This window comes from Cricetulus griseus, chromosome 5 (genome assembly GCF_003668045.3).
Source record: "Cricetulus griseus strain 17A/GY chromosome 5, alternate assembly CriGri-PICRH-1.0, whole genome shotgun sequence".
NCBI classification, from domain to species: Eukaryota; Metazoa; Chordata; class Mammalia; order Rodentia; family Cricetidae; genus Cricetulus; species Cricetulus griseus.
Window position 1 is genome coordinate 90,630,934 of NC_048598.1, and position 14,906 is coordinate 90,645,839.

A 14,906-nucleotide genomic window follows, 5' to 3' on the forward strand; every position below is an offset into this window, starting at 1 on the left:
ACATTTGTTAGACTCTTTTCTGTTCTGAGAGGCAGAAGAAAGTAAACTCTCAACAGGCTTAAGGAAAAGAAGGGGATTTGATGGTTCATTGAACTTGATGGCCAGAGAGGAGGAGTGACTTTAGAAGCAGCTTTATTCAGGTTTTAGTGTCCTTAGGACTTGGGCTCTCTCTGAGGCTTCCCTTCTGTTATATGTCTTTCATCCTCATGGATAAATGGTGACAACTGTCCTGGCTTGACTTCATTGTGGAGTTTTATTCCTGAAGAAAGAGCTGACCTTTTCATTGCTCAATCTCATAAAAGCCTCAAGATCCACAACTTGCTTAGATTAGGGAACCAATCTTTAGCAGCCATTGAAGCTAAGAGACATGGTGTTCAAACTGCCTGCCACCTCCATTGAGGAGCTCATCTTTAGAGCTGGAAATCTCTCCCCCAACCATAGGTGCTTGGAGTGAAGAATAAAAGACCTACAAACAAAACTGAAGCTGGTGATGAGGTGCTGTGATGGTGGGTGGGCTAGTAGGGACTCTGATAGATGGGGAAACAAAATCAGCAAAGAAAATTAGTACTGCTATGAAGAAGAGCAGAGTCTCTGTGGCCCCGGTGGTTGGTGAAGGTTTCTGGAAGAGAACTGAGACTTGAAAGATAGCAGGAGTTATCCTGGCAGGAGTCTCTTATTAGCATCCTCATCACAATAATTATCACTGTAGTTAACTTTCATTGAGGACTTCACCGTGTGCCAGGTACTAAATGAAGCCTGTTACAGTCATCACTTTTCCCCTATCCTCCCCCAAAGTCATTAGATCTGGTAATTATAGTTGTTGTTTGATACCTTTGATAGAATAATTAGACACTTTTGAAGAATTTGTAGCCAAATGGAAAGTGGGTACAAGTGAAGAGGTGACTGCAAGGAAGGGAGGCGGGAGGGTGTGGTAGGATGGGGAGGGCAGGAGGAGGGTGGGAAAGGGCATTCTTTCAGTGGTGTGCATAATGGAAGGAGAGGAAAATGCATGGTGGGGAGGAGACATCTAAGAGAAAGTGTTTCCTTTTTCTGCTTGTAGTAAGGCTAGGAGTGAAACTTGGGCATATGCAGAATGAATTAGAGAGATTTAGGGAGAGGGAGACATGGAAGAGAAAGCCAGTATTTATTAAATGTATGGAATGGGTTAAAACCTGAAGGAAGAACCCAGGTGAAAAGAATGGATATAGAAAGGAGATGAGAACTTAGCAGTGACAAAAACAGGGTGTGAGATGATGGGAGGAGGATGACCCTGGAGACTACCAGGAGGCGGTTTCCTGAGAGCCCAGGCCTGTGGGATAGAGGATGATGCTTCAGGGTGAAAAACGAGTTAAAAGCTAAGCGTAGTTTCACTTTATACCTCACTGCCATCAGCTCAGCTAATTGATAAAAACATGTGGCAGGAACGGATATTTTGCGTGTGGAGATACTGTGTTACCAAACCGTCTTGTTTGCATTATTGTTATCAGGTGGCTTTGGCCAATGCTTTGACCACATATAATGGTCTCCTCTGATGCTGAGTGCCTTGTGAGGGGCCAGCCATATTTGACAGATAGAATTTTATAGGGTGGATTATTTGTGATAGTCTTCTCTGTGCAAGTAGAAGGATGTTTGGGGGACCCAAGAGTACCTTATAGTCATCTAGTATATGTCACATCATTGTCAGGGCATTGGCTAATCTACCATGGAGCATACCACATCCCAAATCTCTCCAACTCTATAGTGTGTAGTAAGCTCTGTTTAGATGCATGGCTGCCCTGTGTTGAATATCTTTACCAGGTGAAAACATTGGAAGACAGAACATTTTAGTAGGATAATAAAGGTCTCTTTCTCAAACACAGGGGAGGAAGCAAATACCTTAAAGGCAATTTCAAGGTCACATAGTCAGTTTATATGGAAGCTAGCAGTCAACCAGGACTCTGACCACTGTCTTGCAGCAAATGGTTTAATTGCAGAAGTACGTTACTTTCCTCCCTGCCTTGTGTTCTTTTAGTGAATAGATCACTTTCTTTCTTCCCTAGTTATCAGCAAGAAATATTCTTAATTGGAGGGGGAAGAACTGAGTGGAATAATCCCACAGCTCCCAGGAGAAACACAGGAGCTGGAGGGTGGTTTCCAGCCTATCATCATAAAAATAGTTCCTTTTCTGCATATTTAGTGCATCTACGACTGTACTTACTGACATGCAAGTCCTGAACCCTGGCTGTGTCATTGTGGAGAGCAAGTCTCCCTTCTAAAATCCTAGGAGGGGAGTCAAAAGCCTTCAAAGAAACAGCATATTACTTGTGGTGTGAGAGCATTCACTCTGGGCTTACTGCTGCACCCTGCTTTGAGAAAACTCCATTTGGAGCCAATTCTAAATTAAAGCACATCAATAAAAAAGGTGGTGTTTGCTATAGCAAAGGAGACTTCCCAGTCACCCCTGCAAATGTTCTCAATATGTTCAAACATTTGCGTATCAGTGATATTGCTTGCATGTATGACTTGGGAACCAGGGGTCTAAAGAAAACTGAGGACACAGTTGTTAGGCCTTGCTGTTGATTCAAAGCTAACCAGAGCTAGTAGGAGCATATCTTTGAAAGAAAAAAGGCTGTGAGCAGAAAAAATGATGTCTTTTATGAGATTTCTAGGCGAAGGGCACTGGAAAGTAAATCATTCAACGAAAATACACACCAATGATGAAATGCTTACTGTGACTGTTACACTAGAATTAGCAATTGTTTCTAAACCTCATTGGTAGGAAGCGTAATAGGAAAAGTAAAAGGGGAAGGCATGCACAAGATGCTTGACTTCTAAGTGCGGTCCTTTCCATGGAATAGAGGTTCTAGGATGTGTTCCTAACCACCTCATCTATAGGTGCTCAGGACTTACACACAGCACTATGGGGCTGGTATATAATACTCCTAATCTTCTCATATATTCATAATACTGAAGAACAAATCAACTCTAGCTTACTTGTAATGTCTAATGCAATGCAAACCTATATAAGTAGTTGTAATATTGTTCCAGTTATGGAATAACAACAATAATTGCACACACACACACACACACACACACACACAATTTTTTTCCAAATATGTTCAATTCATGCTTTGTTGAATCTGCATATAAGGGACCCTTGATAAGGATAGACCATCATGCTAGACAGGACCCAAGGTCAGTGCTCATGGCCTACGTGAGGCAGCCACACAGTAGCGTCATGTACCTACATTTTCTCCAGGTCCTTAAATCCGGAAAATGATCCTTGTGGGATGACTCGAAGCTTGGTGAGCACAAACCTCCTGAAAAGACAGTGGGTATAATGCATCAATCATAATCTACCCAATCACAAGCAATCGAGTGCTTGATGAATTTATTGATGAATATTGTTATATCAGGTAACAGCCAACATGCGTGGGTGCCTGCCCTGAGAATAAAGGTTCACACTATTCCCTTCCTCTCAGAAACCTGCTAGTCCAAGTTCTGTTTGTATGGTGAGATGAATTTAAGGTGGGTAAGGTTCTTCCCACTGTATTTCAAGAAACACAAAGTATTAGAGATGAACGAGCGTCATAGCCAGGGCCTACCTATCAGCCATGAGACCCTTCTATTTCCCTTTATCAGCCACCAGCACTCTGACTTCTGACCTTTCATTCCATTGGGGGGGGGCGGGCCGGGGAATGGAATCAAGAGAAACCCTCCTGCTTTTCTCAGGTGTTCACTGCAGTGAGCTAACCTGCCTGGCAGCCAGCATCCTGCCTAAGAGCCCTCCCAGCCACACTCCTCCTTCCCCCCCCTCTTCTAGGAAACTACCGCTGCAGACGTCCGGACCCCTTCTTTCATGCATTTCATGCTTCTATTTCCCTGCTTCTGCTGAATTTCACCATCGGTATAAAAAACGTCATCGTTTTTCCTGCTTGTGAAGTCTTCTCTTTGCTGCAGCCACTTAGAGTTTTTTTTTTTTGGCAGCTCTTTTGTCTGAAGTATCTGTCTCACCCTTGCTACAAAAACAACTCCCATAGGGTCCTGCTCCTCTCCTCACTCAGGGAAAAGTCCAAATTGTTTACAGTGGCGTTCAGAAGCCCACACGAGCTTCCTGATCTCTGTTCCCTAGCTCTTCAAACCTCTTTTTTCCCCCTCCAAACTTTGATAAACAGCTTAATTAATAGTAAGAGTTTGCAATACATGTTTTAAGTAATATGTTTGGGTTCATCATCCTGTCACATCTACAGATAGCCTCCTGGTTTGCCCCCTTATCTCCCATTTTCTCAAAATCCACTTTCTCAGCTAGGTTTTTCCTACCCTCTGTATGTAAAATGACAATCCCCCTGACCTGTCCCCTGGTCCTCTTTCCTGTTTAAAATTTTCTTCATGGTCCTTCTGGCATGTTGTACATTCTATGTGTCTGCCTGTTCACATAATTGTCTCTTTCCCCTTGTAGCATGAGAGTTCCACATGGGCAAAGGCTGTCTTCTGAGTTGTCACCTAGTCCGGTCCCTGGCACATTCCAGCTCTCTGAACTGGTTTTAGAGCACTAGTACCTGACAGGAGAGCAAAGCAATGCACGTCTATGGAATGCTCCAGGCTTCAGTATCTGGTTACCCTTCTGCTCACAGGCTGCCTTGCACTGTTAAAGTGGGCCTGGAATTTTGAGGTGTTCTGTGGTTGCAGTGGGAGCACACAGGCCTTTCAGCTCCCTTTGCTTGAGCTGAGTTATCACCTGCTCCTGCCCTGTGATGAGGAATCATGGGAGAACCATCATGGTGCTTTGCTCCAGGGGTCCAACTCTTCTGTTTCCTACCCATTCACCTTCTATGGCTTGTTTTCTGAAAGTTCCAAGGACCATGCCTGTCTAAAGTGGTTCAAAGCTATTAACACAATTAAAATTCTTTTTAAAAAATTTGTAAATTTTATTATAAAAACATGAAAAAAAAATGAAACAAACAGTAACTCACACAACAGACCATGACTTCTATATAGTGGAATGGAAACTATGTCATTACAGGCTGGATTTTACACTCTCACTTTTGAACCTATTTTTATGGAATTTTAAATTTAAAGCAGTTTTTTTTTAAAGATAAACTTTCATTTTCTCAAGAAGTCTTAAATAAATCATAACAATGATCATTTTAACATGTGTGGCTGTGCTTGTACAAAAGTGTCAAAAAATTCTCAAAAGTCCAAAGTAAGAAACTGAATCCCAGATGTTATTCTGAGCAATGTGAGTGCAAGCCAGAATTTGAAGAGAGGGAGGTGGTGGGAAAGGTGTGATTTCTAGATTGGTGACCAAGGAATTTGTATTTGGATGCCAAACTGGTTTACCAGGTAACAGAGGGTAAATTCGAAGGCTCTCCCTTCCCCCTTCTCCTCTTCCTCTTCTCTCCCTCCCTCTTCTCCTCTCTCTTTTTCTCTTTTCCCTCCCTCCCTTTTCTGCTCTCCCTCCCATCCTCTGGACCCTCTCCCCATTCATTCTTTTTCCTTTATCTTACGTACATTCCAGAAAGAAATGAACAGAAAATAGAAACCAGCCAATTTTCAATGAAATAGAACCCATGAAAAGCCCCATAATTTGTGAGAGCTATAAATCTTCAGATTCAGAAATCTCAAGCTGTCCCAGAAAAAGGAACCAAATTTCATTGCCAGAGATCTGAGAGTGAAAACAGTGGATCTATTGAGAGAAAATATTTTTAAAGCACACAGAGAAAAAGAAAAAGATATCTTCAAAGGGGAAAATTGGAAAAGTTTGTGAAAATATCTTCAAAACTATTAGAGAAAAGTAATTGCCAATTTAGAATTGTATGACTAGAAAATTACCATTCAAATATGAGGGTAAAATAAATATACTTGTGGGTAAATTTAGGTAGACACTAAAAACTGTTTTGCAAAATAATTCCTTTAGATGATAAGAAAATTTAACTTAGTAGGAAGACAGACAGACAGACTGACTGACACACATACACACACACACTCTCACACACTCGTGCGTGCATGCTCATGCATAAGAGAGAATAAAATATTAGTACCCTTCATTGACTCAGTGGTAATTTGTAATGACCAGAAAACCTACCAAGTCAATAAGTAATGCTAAAATATATCGACTCTGAACTAAGTCACAAAGCAAATTAGTGTAAAAACAAATAACTTTCTTTGCCAATAATGCAATTACTAAGTCACTTAGCAATCAGTAGTAAGATAATTAACTCCTTTACTTCAACACACATACACACACATGGAAAATCAAAACAAAAACAAAATATTAACACTCCTTTAAATCATACATGCATCAAAGGAGAAATTACAATTATAAAAAGATTTGGGTAATATAACAAATCACAATACAAATAGTTAAGCTGCTACTTCTATATAGCTTTTGGCTTTAAATTATTATAGCAGGAGGAAGAACAAAAAGACAGAATATTAATGAGCTAAGCTTCTGACATAAGAAACCAGTAGAAGAAGAATTGAATTGTTGAGACAGAAAAACCAGCAGGGAGTGTTTCCTCATTCTATTCCTGGTCAGAATTTAAAGTGAAACCCAAAAGCAATATGATAGGAAACATTGGCATGGTTATTGATATTGAATACCAGCCTGACAGGACCTAGAATCTTGTAGACGATCCTCTGCACATGTGTGAGGGAGTTTCTAGATCGTCTTAATTGGAAAATCTTTCTGGTCCAAGGTTGATTTGGTCGGTGGATACAGATGCCTGGTTATTATGAATTGTCACTGTTCTCCTGGATATAAGTATTTACTAAATCACATTAACTACTCATCACTTTATCATTAAATAGGCTTTGTCTAATCATAGGCCAGTGTAAGTGTTCTGGACATGTTTAAGAGGCAGGTCAGGATAAGCTGTAGTGTTTGGTAAATTAAGTGTGAGAATAAGACTATTTTTAATTGTAGATTTTTTTCATAAAATATATCTGATTGTGGTCTCCCTTCCCCCAATTCCTCCCACGCCCCCTAAAATGAAAATTTAAATTTCAATATTGTCGACTTATTAATGGATGTGTCCAGATGTGAATCAACAAGCATCTGTTTTGATAAAGTTTAATCTTCATATAAACTTTTTATTTTATAGTTATAAAGTTAAGATTTGCTCTGTTTATTGCTAAAATGGGCAAGGAATTATCTTTGTAATATTTAGGGTTTAGTGTAGTGACTTTAAAATCTCATAATTCTAGGGGATAGAGAGATGGCTCAGCAGTTAAAGGAATGGACTGTCCTGCCAGAGGACTTGTGTTTAATCCCCAGCACGCATCTGATGGTCTGCAACCATCTATAGCTCTAGCTTCAGGCGATCTTATGGCCTCTTCTAGCCTATGCAGGAACCATGTACACATGTGGTATACAGACATACATGAAGGCCAAACATCCATACATGTATAATTAAAATACTTCCATATTACTAGCATTAATGACAATTATTAGAGGTAATTATGTTTGCTTGAATTTTTATTGAAGACAATTGAATTGCTAACACTGTAAATCTTATTATCATACACAATTTATTTTAACCAACAATTTCTGATAATTCATTATGGTTTTGTTACTCTAATTATATTCAGCTAATTCCAAAGGTGTGGGCAGATTTTCTCTAAGTCAAGAGCAAAGATAAAAACCTTATTGTTGATAAGTTTTCGTTTTAGGAATAAGGAGCATGAGATGAACAGAATAACTTTAAAACATTGCAACATTTAAGTTAGTCTTGACAAAGTAAACAGAAAAGCAATGTAAAGATGTAAGAGCAACAATATAGTAAAAATGAGAATAGAGAGAACTGACAAAACCAGAAACTCATTTTGTAAAACAATTAATAGAGTAGAAATAAAATGTGTCTGCACGCGTGCGCATGCGCGACACTACAGCTAAAATAGACTTTAAGTGAGACAACTCTAAGACTATTTTTAGTTATTTTAATTTAAAAATTTCTCATTTTCTTTATTCTTCTCTCACACAATATACACCCTGACCACAACCTCCCCTCCCTTTCCTTCTCCAATCCCCACCTACCTCCCCTCTCCCCAAGATCCAGTATGTGTCAATATGTGTGTGTGTGTGTGTGTGTGTGTGTGTGTGTGTGTGTGTATGTGTGTGTATGTGTGTGTGTATTTTCTCCAAATCAAACAACACACAAGGTTTTTCATAGAGACAGAATTAGGAAAACTGTCTCAGGTAATTACAGACACTACACAGTTTGGTAGTCATCAACAAATCATGTTGGTAGTTTAAAAACTTTCCACAAAATATCAAGGTCAAGCAATATGATTTCTGAGGTATACTCTGCTGTTTTAGAGCAGAAAAGAAACCCCACTTTTGTGAAAAATTATCAAGATACCAGCATAGTGAGAAAGAGGTTGTGCATCAATCTGTCTGGTGTGGCCAGTGTAACCTAGTAGCAAAGCCAGACAGGGACAACATCAAAGAAGGAAAAAATTTAAGATAAAAATCTTATTAGTGTCGATATATAGTCTGAAATAACAGCAATAATGTATGTGCCATATTGTCTAAATAAGTAAAAAAAAATCATTATCAAATTGGGTTTTCCCAGAATTCCAAAATTGACATATATCAGAAAACTCTGGCAAATAAAATTGCAATATTCAAAGAGAGAAAATAAATCATTTCTTTAATAGGCATAGAAAATATGTTTGATGAAACGGATGTGAACCATGCCAAAAATCTTTTAAAAAAATCTTTTTCTTTCATATATTACATCCTGACTGCAATTTCCCCTCCCTCTACTCCTCTCAGTCCCCTGCCTCACCTTTTCTCTACCCAGATCCACTCTTCCTATTTCCTTTCAGAAAAGAGCAGCTCTCCAATAGGAAACGAAGGTGTTTGTTTCCAACAAAGGCTAAAATCTGTTACAGAAGAGCAGAATGTCCTATGTCTATCTGTAATCAGAGATATCCTAGTTTTTTGATGAGGGTGCCTATTGAGGGGCAGATGTGATGTTTTTCTTTCTGGTATGACCATGGAAATCAGAAGCAGGGCTCAGAGCTGAGCTGGGTCCACTCCCTTGATTCCAGGCTATCTAGCATTTTCTGCTTCCTTCTTTGGTGAGACTCTGTGTCTTTCCTCCATTTGGGTATACTTCTCTTGTTTTGGGATTTGTAAGTATAAGGAGCTATCTTTTCAATGGAGTTGTCTTTACCACATCTGAATAATAAATCCGACATAATTGTTTAAAGGATAGCCAGTACTAGAACCGGCACAGAATTCATCTCTGTAACAAGAGGTAAGGCAGTGCTCAGCGCTGTATCCAAAATATCCCCTCTTTTAACCAAGAACTGAATGAAGGTGACCAATGTAAAAGCCTGGAAAATCTGCCTGAGGTTTGACAGATATTTGTATATCATTCGGTATTCCTTATGCGTGAAATATTATATTTCATGACCAACTTTGGAAGACTTAAATTCCCAAGCATCTTCTATTTATTTGTTAGTTTTAGAGCAGAGTTGTTAGACATGTCACCAGCCTGCCTCAGAGGTTGGTGGCACCTTTAACTTCCCCTGTTAGGGGCAGAATGCACACAAAAGATTTCTATAAGGATGCACAATTCATCAAGATGCCTCCTGAAAAGAAAACTGCTCTGTTACATGTTACTGTGTGTCCTGTGATAAGGGGTAGGTGGGTTTTGCATTCCTTCCTCTCCCATGTTGGGAAGCTTTAGGTTTTCTCTGAACTCTGTCTCTGGTCACTGTAATTCATGTCTTGGGTGGAGCATTCACCTTTGGCTGAGTTTAATTTCCCTTTCTGCCTGAAAGGAGAATGGTCTAAAATATTCTATGAGAAGCTTCCTGGCACTCTGGAAAACAGCCAATATTCTTTTTGAGAAATCTGCCTTTTTTATGATGGCCCAAGTGTAAATGACACTAGGCTCAATGTTCTTTGAATTTCACACAAGTTTAAAAATGAAAGTGAGAACAGCTTGGTAAAGGATGCATGGGGAGGGAAGGAATTGATCACCAGCCTGACCCTCCTAATGCCACCAGCTTTCATGCCTCACACTCTTTCCACCAAACTCCCACCCTGATTAACTTTCTGAGCATGTTTTTAGGGACACTATATAGAGGGAACTAAGTAAACAATACAATTAGAAAGAAAAACACCACAAACCCCTGGAACAAACTGTTTTCCATGACCCAGCAGATGACCAGCCTGATTTGAAAGTAATTTGGATATCTAATTGGTTATAATTCTTCCGTTGTTATCCATGAGTCTTAGAACCTGGAGGAGCCCTGCTGAGGAGGAATAGGTGGCTTGCATATGTAACTTGATTCACAGATGGATAGATGGATGGACAGATAGATGATTTATGATAGAGCATATATGTGTGCACATACATGTAAGTGTAGGCATGTATGCTAGGTGTGAATGTGGAGGTCAGAGGACAACCTCAGTGCCAGCCTTCATGTTCCATCTTATGTATACAAGATTTCTTCTTGTTCGTGGCTGCCAGACTAGATGACCCGTTAGCGTCTGAGGATTCTCCCATCTCTTCCTCTCACCATATCACAGGGGTTACAGTGACATTACAATGTCCAGATTTATGTGTTTAGAGATCTGGACTCAGATCTTCATGCTTATATAGCAAGCATGCTTACCCATTGAGCTATCTCCTCAGCCTTCATCTTAAATATTATATATATGTATATATTATATAATATACATATATATATCCATCACATTTTTATATAAACCCAGACTGACTAGAATAACAAGATAGTTGCAGATGACCTGTGCCTTAGTATAGGATGCTGCCCACCATGAAACACACAGAAATTGGTCCAGCCAACCTGAGTTCATCAGTTGCCTTCAAGGTTGGATGAAGGCTTTAGCATCTCCCAGGGAGGGCCTTGAAGAGGTGTCAGTGTTCTCTGGTCTGTCTTTATGGTGTGGAATCTGTTCAGGCTAAGTGTGGGAGGCTACAGGAGAGCTTCGTAAAGGGATTAACATGTGCTTCCCACTATTTGAGGGAAAGCAGAACTAGAACATGACTCAGCTGTGACCTATAAAGTGGCAAGCTATTTGGGGAGAAAAATTTCTGGTCCGCAGACAATTGGGCAAAACTGAGTTTTCCCAAGAGAGAGACCTGGGCCTAACAGAAGGGAGCTCTGAGAAAGCTTATCCTGAGAAAAGTGGAATTTGCTGTATAGTGAATTGATACTAAATGTGAGGCTGTGAGTAGTGGGTGCTGGAGGAGAGGCTGAGGGAGGTCTTCAGTGTCAGGAGACTGTTGGGTCTACAGCAGCTCCTTGAGAATAACAGCTGACATTTGGATCCCTGCCATGCCCTGAGGGGTCACCATGCCATTGGTGATATAATTGAATTCTTTCCTTCCAGTCTTTCTCCCTCCGCAGCCCAACTCATTAGAGGCCGGAAACTATAGCAACGGGAGGAGGAGGAAAATAAGGAAGAAGAAACAATGCCACCTTCTCCAGTTTTTGGTTCCCAAGCCTGTACATCAGGACCGTTTGGTAGACAAAAGGTGCTTACATTGATTAAAACCCATTCATGACAGTACTAGGCTTTTTACTGTGTTTACATTAGTGGGACAGCAATGGTGTTTGCCTGTAGCTCCACTGGTAACATGAAAATAGAGGAAAAAGAGAAATTTTGTCTCCTGTGTTGATTTCTGAGTTGTTGAAAGCTATCACAACACCCTCCCTTTTTAAAAGATAAGTCTCTCCTTTTAAAATTTTAGTTTATTTATTTATTTATTTACTTATTTATTTTTTTATTTATTTATTTTGAGACAGGGTCTCTCTGTCTCTCTTGGCTGCCCTGGAACTCACTGTATATAGACCAGGTTGGCCTCAAACTCACTGGGATTAAGGGCATGTGTCATCCTGCCAAGCTTAACCTCTCCCCACTCCCATCATCCTCTAGAAAGCCCTAGCTGTGGAGGAAACAGTATTCTGAGCTTAAGCAGGAGAATGAGTGGGAAGACATGAGCGCATGGTTACTTCTGTGATAGCCAGGATGATGGCAGGGTAGAGCACAGCACACCGTTTCAGCCCATCACCTGCAGCCTTGCCTAGGAGCTACATACATGTCTTCCTGTCTGGCATCTTGTGTCTGGTCTGCCTCACCTATCATATTCAGGGAGCTGCTTCTAAATAATGGTCCACCACCAAGTTCTTCTGCTTAAAGGAAGACAGAACCAAAGCTGAGAAAACCAAAGAATGGCAAAGCCTCCACTCAGTGTGCTTACTGTTACCTCTGTGAATCCAAACCCACTGGTCACATTCTGCTTCTCTTTGACCCTAGTCCACATGCAACTTCACCTCTTCCTCACTGAAAGCTTTAACGTGGCCTGCAATAGCCCACACATGTAAACTGATCTCTCACTAGGCTTCTACCACTTACTTGTTTAAATCCTATAACCCCATGTATCTGGGATTGTCCCCTAGAGCAGGAACTGTGTGGAATCCAGAATGGCTCGGTCAGTGTCTTATGTATTACGAGTACAGGTGAGTGCTAGTAGAGGAGAGGTGCTGGCCATTTTGTGTTTAAGGGAACTGTCTCATATTCTAAACCACACAAGTCTCCAGATCCCTTAAAACTAGTTTGACTGTACTAAATGGTTATCCCTGTATTGAGGATGTTTTTGAATTATGAAGAGGGAGTCAAGTTTTCTAGGAGTCTAATACAGATATGTTAGGAATATAAAAAATAGTATTTTTATGATATGGCAGAGCAGTTGGTTTAAAGTAAAAACTGTACATTAATGGCCCATGAATGGAATCCAGGCCAAGATGTGTTTTTATTCAGCCCAGGCAATATTTTAAAGAAGTTTGAATTGGTTGCCAGTACTTCCAATTGTGAGATTACATCTAAAATTGCAGATTTATGTTTTTTATTGAAGACACAGAAGATGTAGTGGCATTAGGCTGCAGTCTACAGAATCACGGGCGGCAGCGGTTAAATGACGGCTGGCACCTTACACTGACAGGAGCTGCTGTTTGGTTAGTATTTGCTGATACTCTGTTATGCCCTTTAAGAAGTTGATTTGGGGGTTTCTGGGGTCTGAAACGCTGTGTTGTGAATGAGCCAGAATCCTTCAGAACTTGGTGACTCCCAATCCTGCTCATGTAATCCTCTAATGAAAAACAATCCCCCCTCCCATGGAAATTTTTATATGCTACCTGTGCCTGAGCTTCAACCCTGGAAGGGACTTGGCCATGAGTCATTCTTAGTTTAAAAGCTGGCTGGGGGACTTGGGTGCATAGTCAGGTTGAGACACCTGCTTTAAATGGAATGCAGAATTGGCAACAAGCTGCTCTGATCGGCTGTTGAGTTGGCAGCAATTGGAAGCATGATGGGATAGGTTCCATCAAGCTCCCATTATCTCTGATCTCTTCTCTGTTAGAATTTACTTAAGGAACAATCTAAACAATCTAAACAGCTCTTGACAACCTGGGAACAGCAAGAACCCCCAGTTAATACACTACTGCTACTGACACACAGCATGTAAATGAGTAAGTCATGTAAACCTTGTTATGGGCACCTCCTTTGATAAACAGATCTGGGTTTATGGGTCATGGGGTCAGGGTCATGGTGAAAAGGACTCTGAGTTAGGTGTGCAGTGCAACTACTTGTCATAGACAGCACAACAGAGCAGGGCGCACCGTGGAGGTAAAGTCACTAAGCCAGAGAGGATAACAGAAAACATCTGGCTAAACTTTTATTGCTTTTCTATTCAAATATCAGACACTTCTTTAAATGTTGTGACACGGTGGCAAAAATTAACAGCCATGAAACTAACAAAACCTAAATTATCCGCCACAATGAGCTTATGTTCTAGTCAGAGATAGGAGTGATGAGAAAAGAGTCTAAATCAGAACAGGAATGGTTATGGAGCAACTTAAAAAATATGGGCTCAGTAATTCATAATAGGATAAAAGCATTAGTGTCCCTTTAGAATTATCTGAGTTATAATATGAATATATCATAATATTAATAATTACATGAATGTATACATGTGCAGAGTTTGAGGGATGTGAAGGGGGAGGTGTATGCTTTAATCACCATTAATTAAATTCTTTTTGAATGTCTACCACATGGTCCACAATTTCTAAAGTTCTGGGGAAAACTAGTAAGGAAGATATATTTCCCTCTCTATCAAGTTTAAATCTGTTATATGTATGCATAGTCTGATAACGACAGCGCTGAGAAGTAGAGATGACAAAAGGCAACAACTTGGTGATTTCTGTGTCAGATACCATGTTCCATATTATGTTTACATAAAGCTGTTACAATACTTAAAACTACCGTAGGAAGTGGGTAACTGTATCTGTGTCCACTTACAGACAAAGGCAACGAGTTTAGAGTTGTTTGGCAACTGACCAACGCCACGTAGAAAGTGGTAAATCTGGTTCTCCAATAGCAGTCTATCCCCAAAGCCAGGTCTACAAGCCTGTGTGTGTCTGCAGAGCAGAGGGATGGGAGATGTGATTTATGGGGATGGGGTTTTGATGCAGGAAACTGGCGTGCCTAATGAATGGAATGAAACAGGAATTTATAAAGAAGGGAAAATGAATCAAAGGGGACAGTAGTCTTCACAGGCTAAAGGAAGCCCCAGAATATTGAAGGTAAGATTTCACTGGAAAACTCTTCACATAGCCAGCCTTTACACAATTACACTTACTTATTCAATCTGTGTGTTAGGGGCACATACTTGGAGGTCACAGGACAACATTGTAGACATCTGTTCTTTTCTTCCATGACGTGAGATGCTGAGGTTGAGCTCAGGTCATCAGGTCTTGTGATAAGTGCCTTTACCTGCTGAACTATCTCACTGTTCCCAAAATGATTTTTAGGGAGTCATTTTCATTTTTTATCAAATTAAGTCAGGCTTGAGTTTGTGCTGCTATAGCTCATGGGTTTTGATCTGGAT

General features: G+C 40.3%; 1 protein-coding gene across 2 annotated transcripts in view; it reads right to left on the reverse strand.

Annotated features, from left to right (window-relative positions):
• Positions 1-14,906, reverse strand: part of Fshr (follicle stimulating hormone receptor) — a 155,037-nt gene that overhangs the window by 90,623 nt on the left and 49,508 nt on the right. For both annotated transcript variants that reach the window (XM_035445736.1, XM_035445735.1), the window contains exon 2: positions 3,228-3,299. In XM_035445736.1, the coding sequence (XP_035301627.1) occupies positions 3,228-3,299 (72 nt within the window). The remainder of the gene's footprint in view (positions 1-3,227; positions 3,300-14,906) is intronic.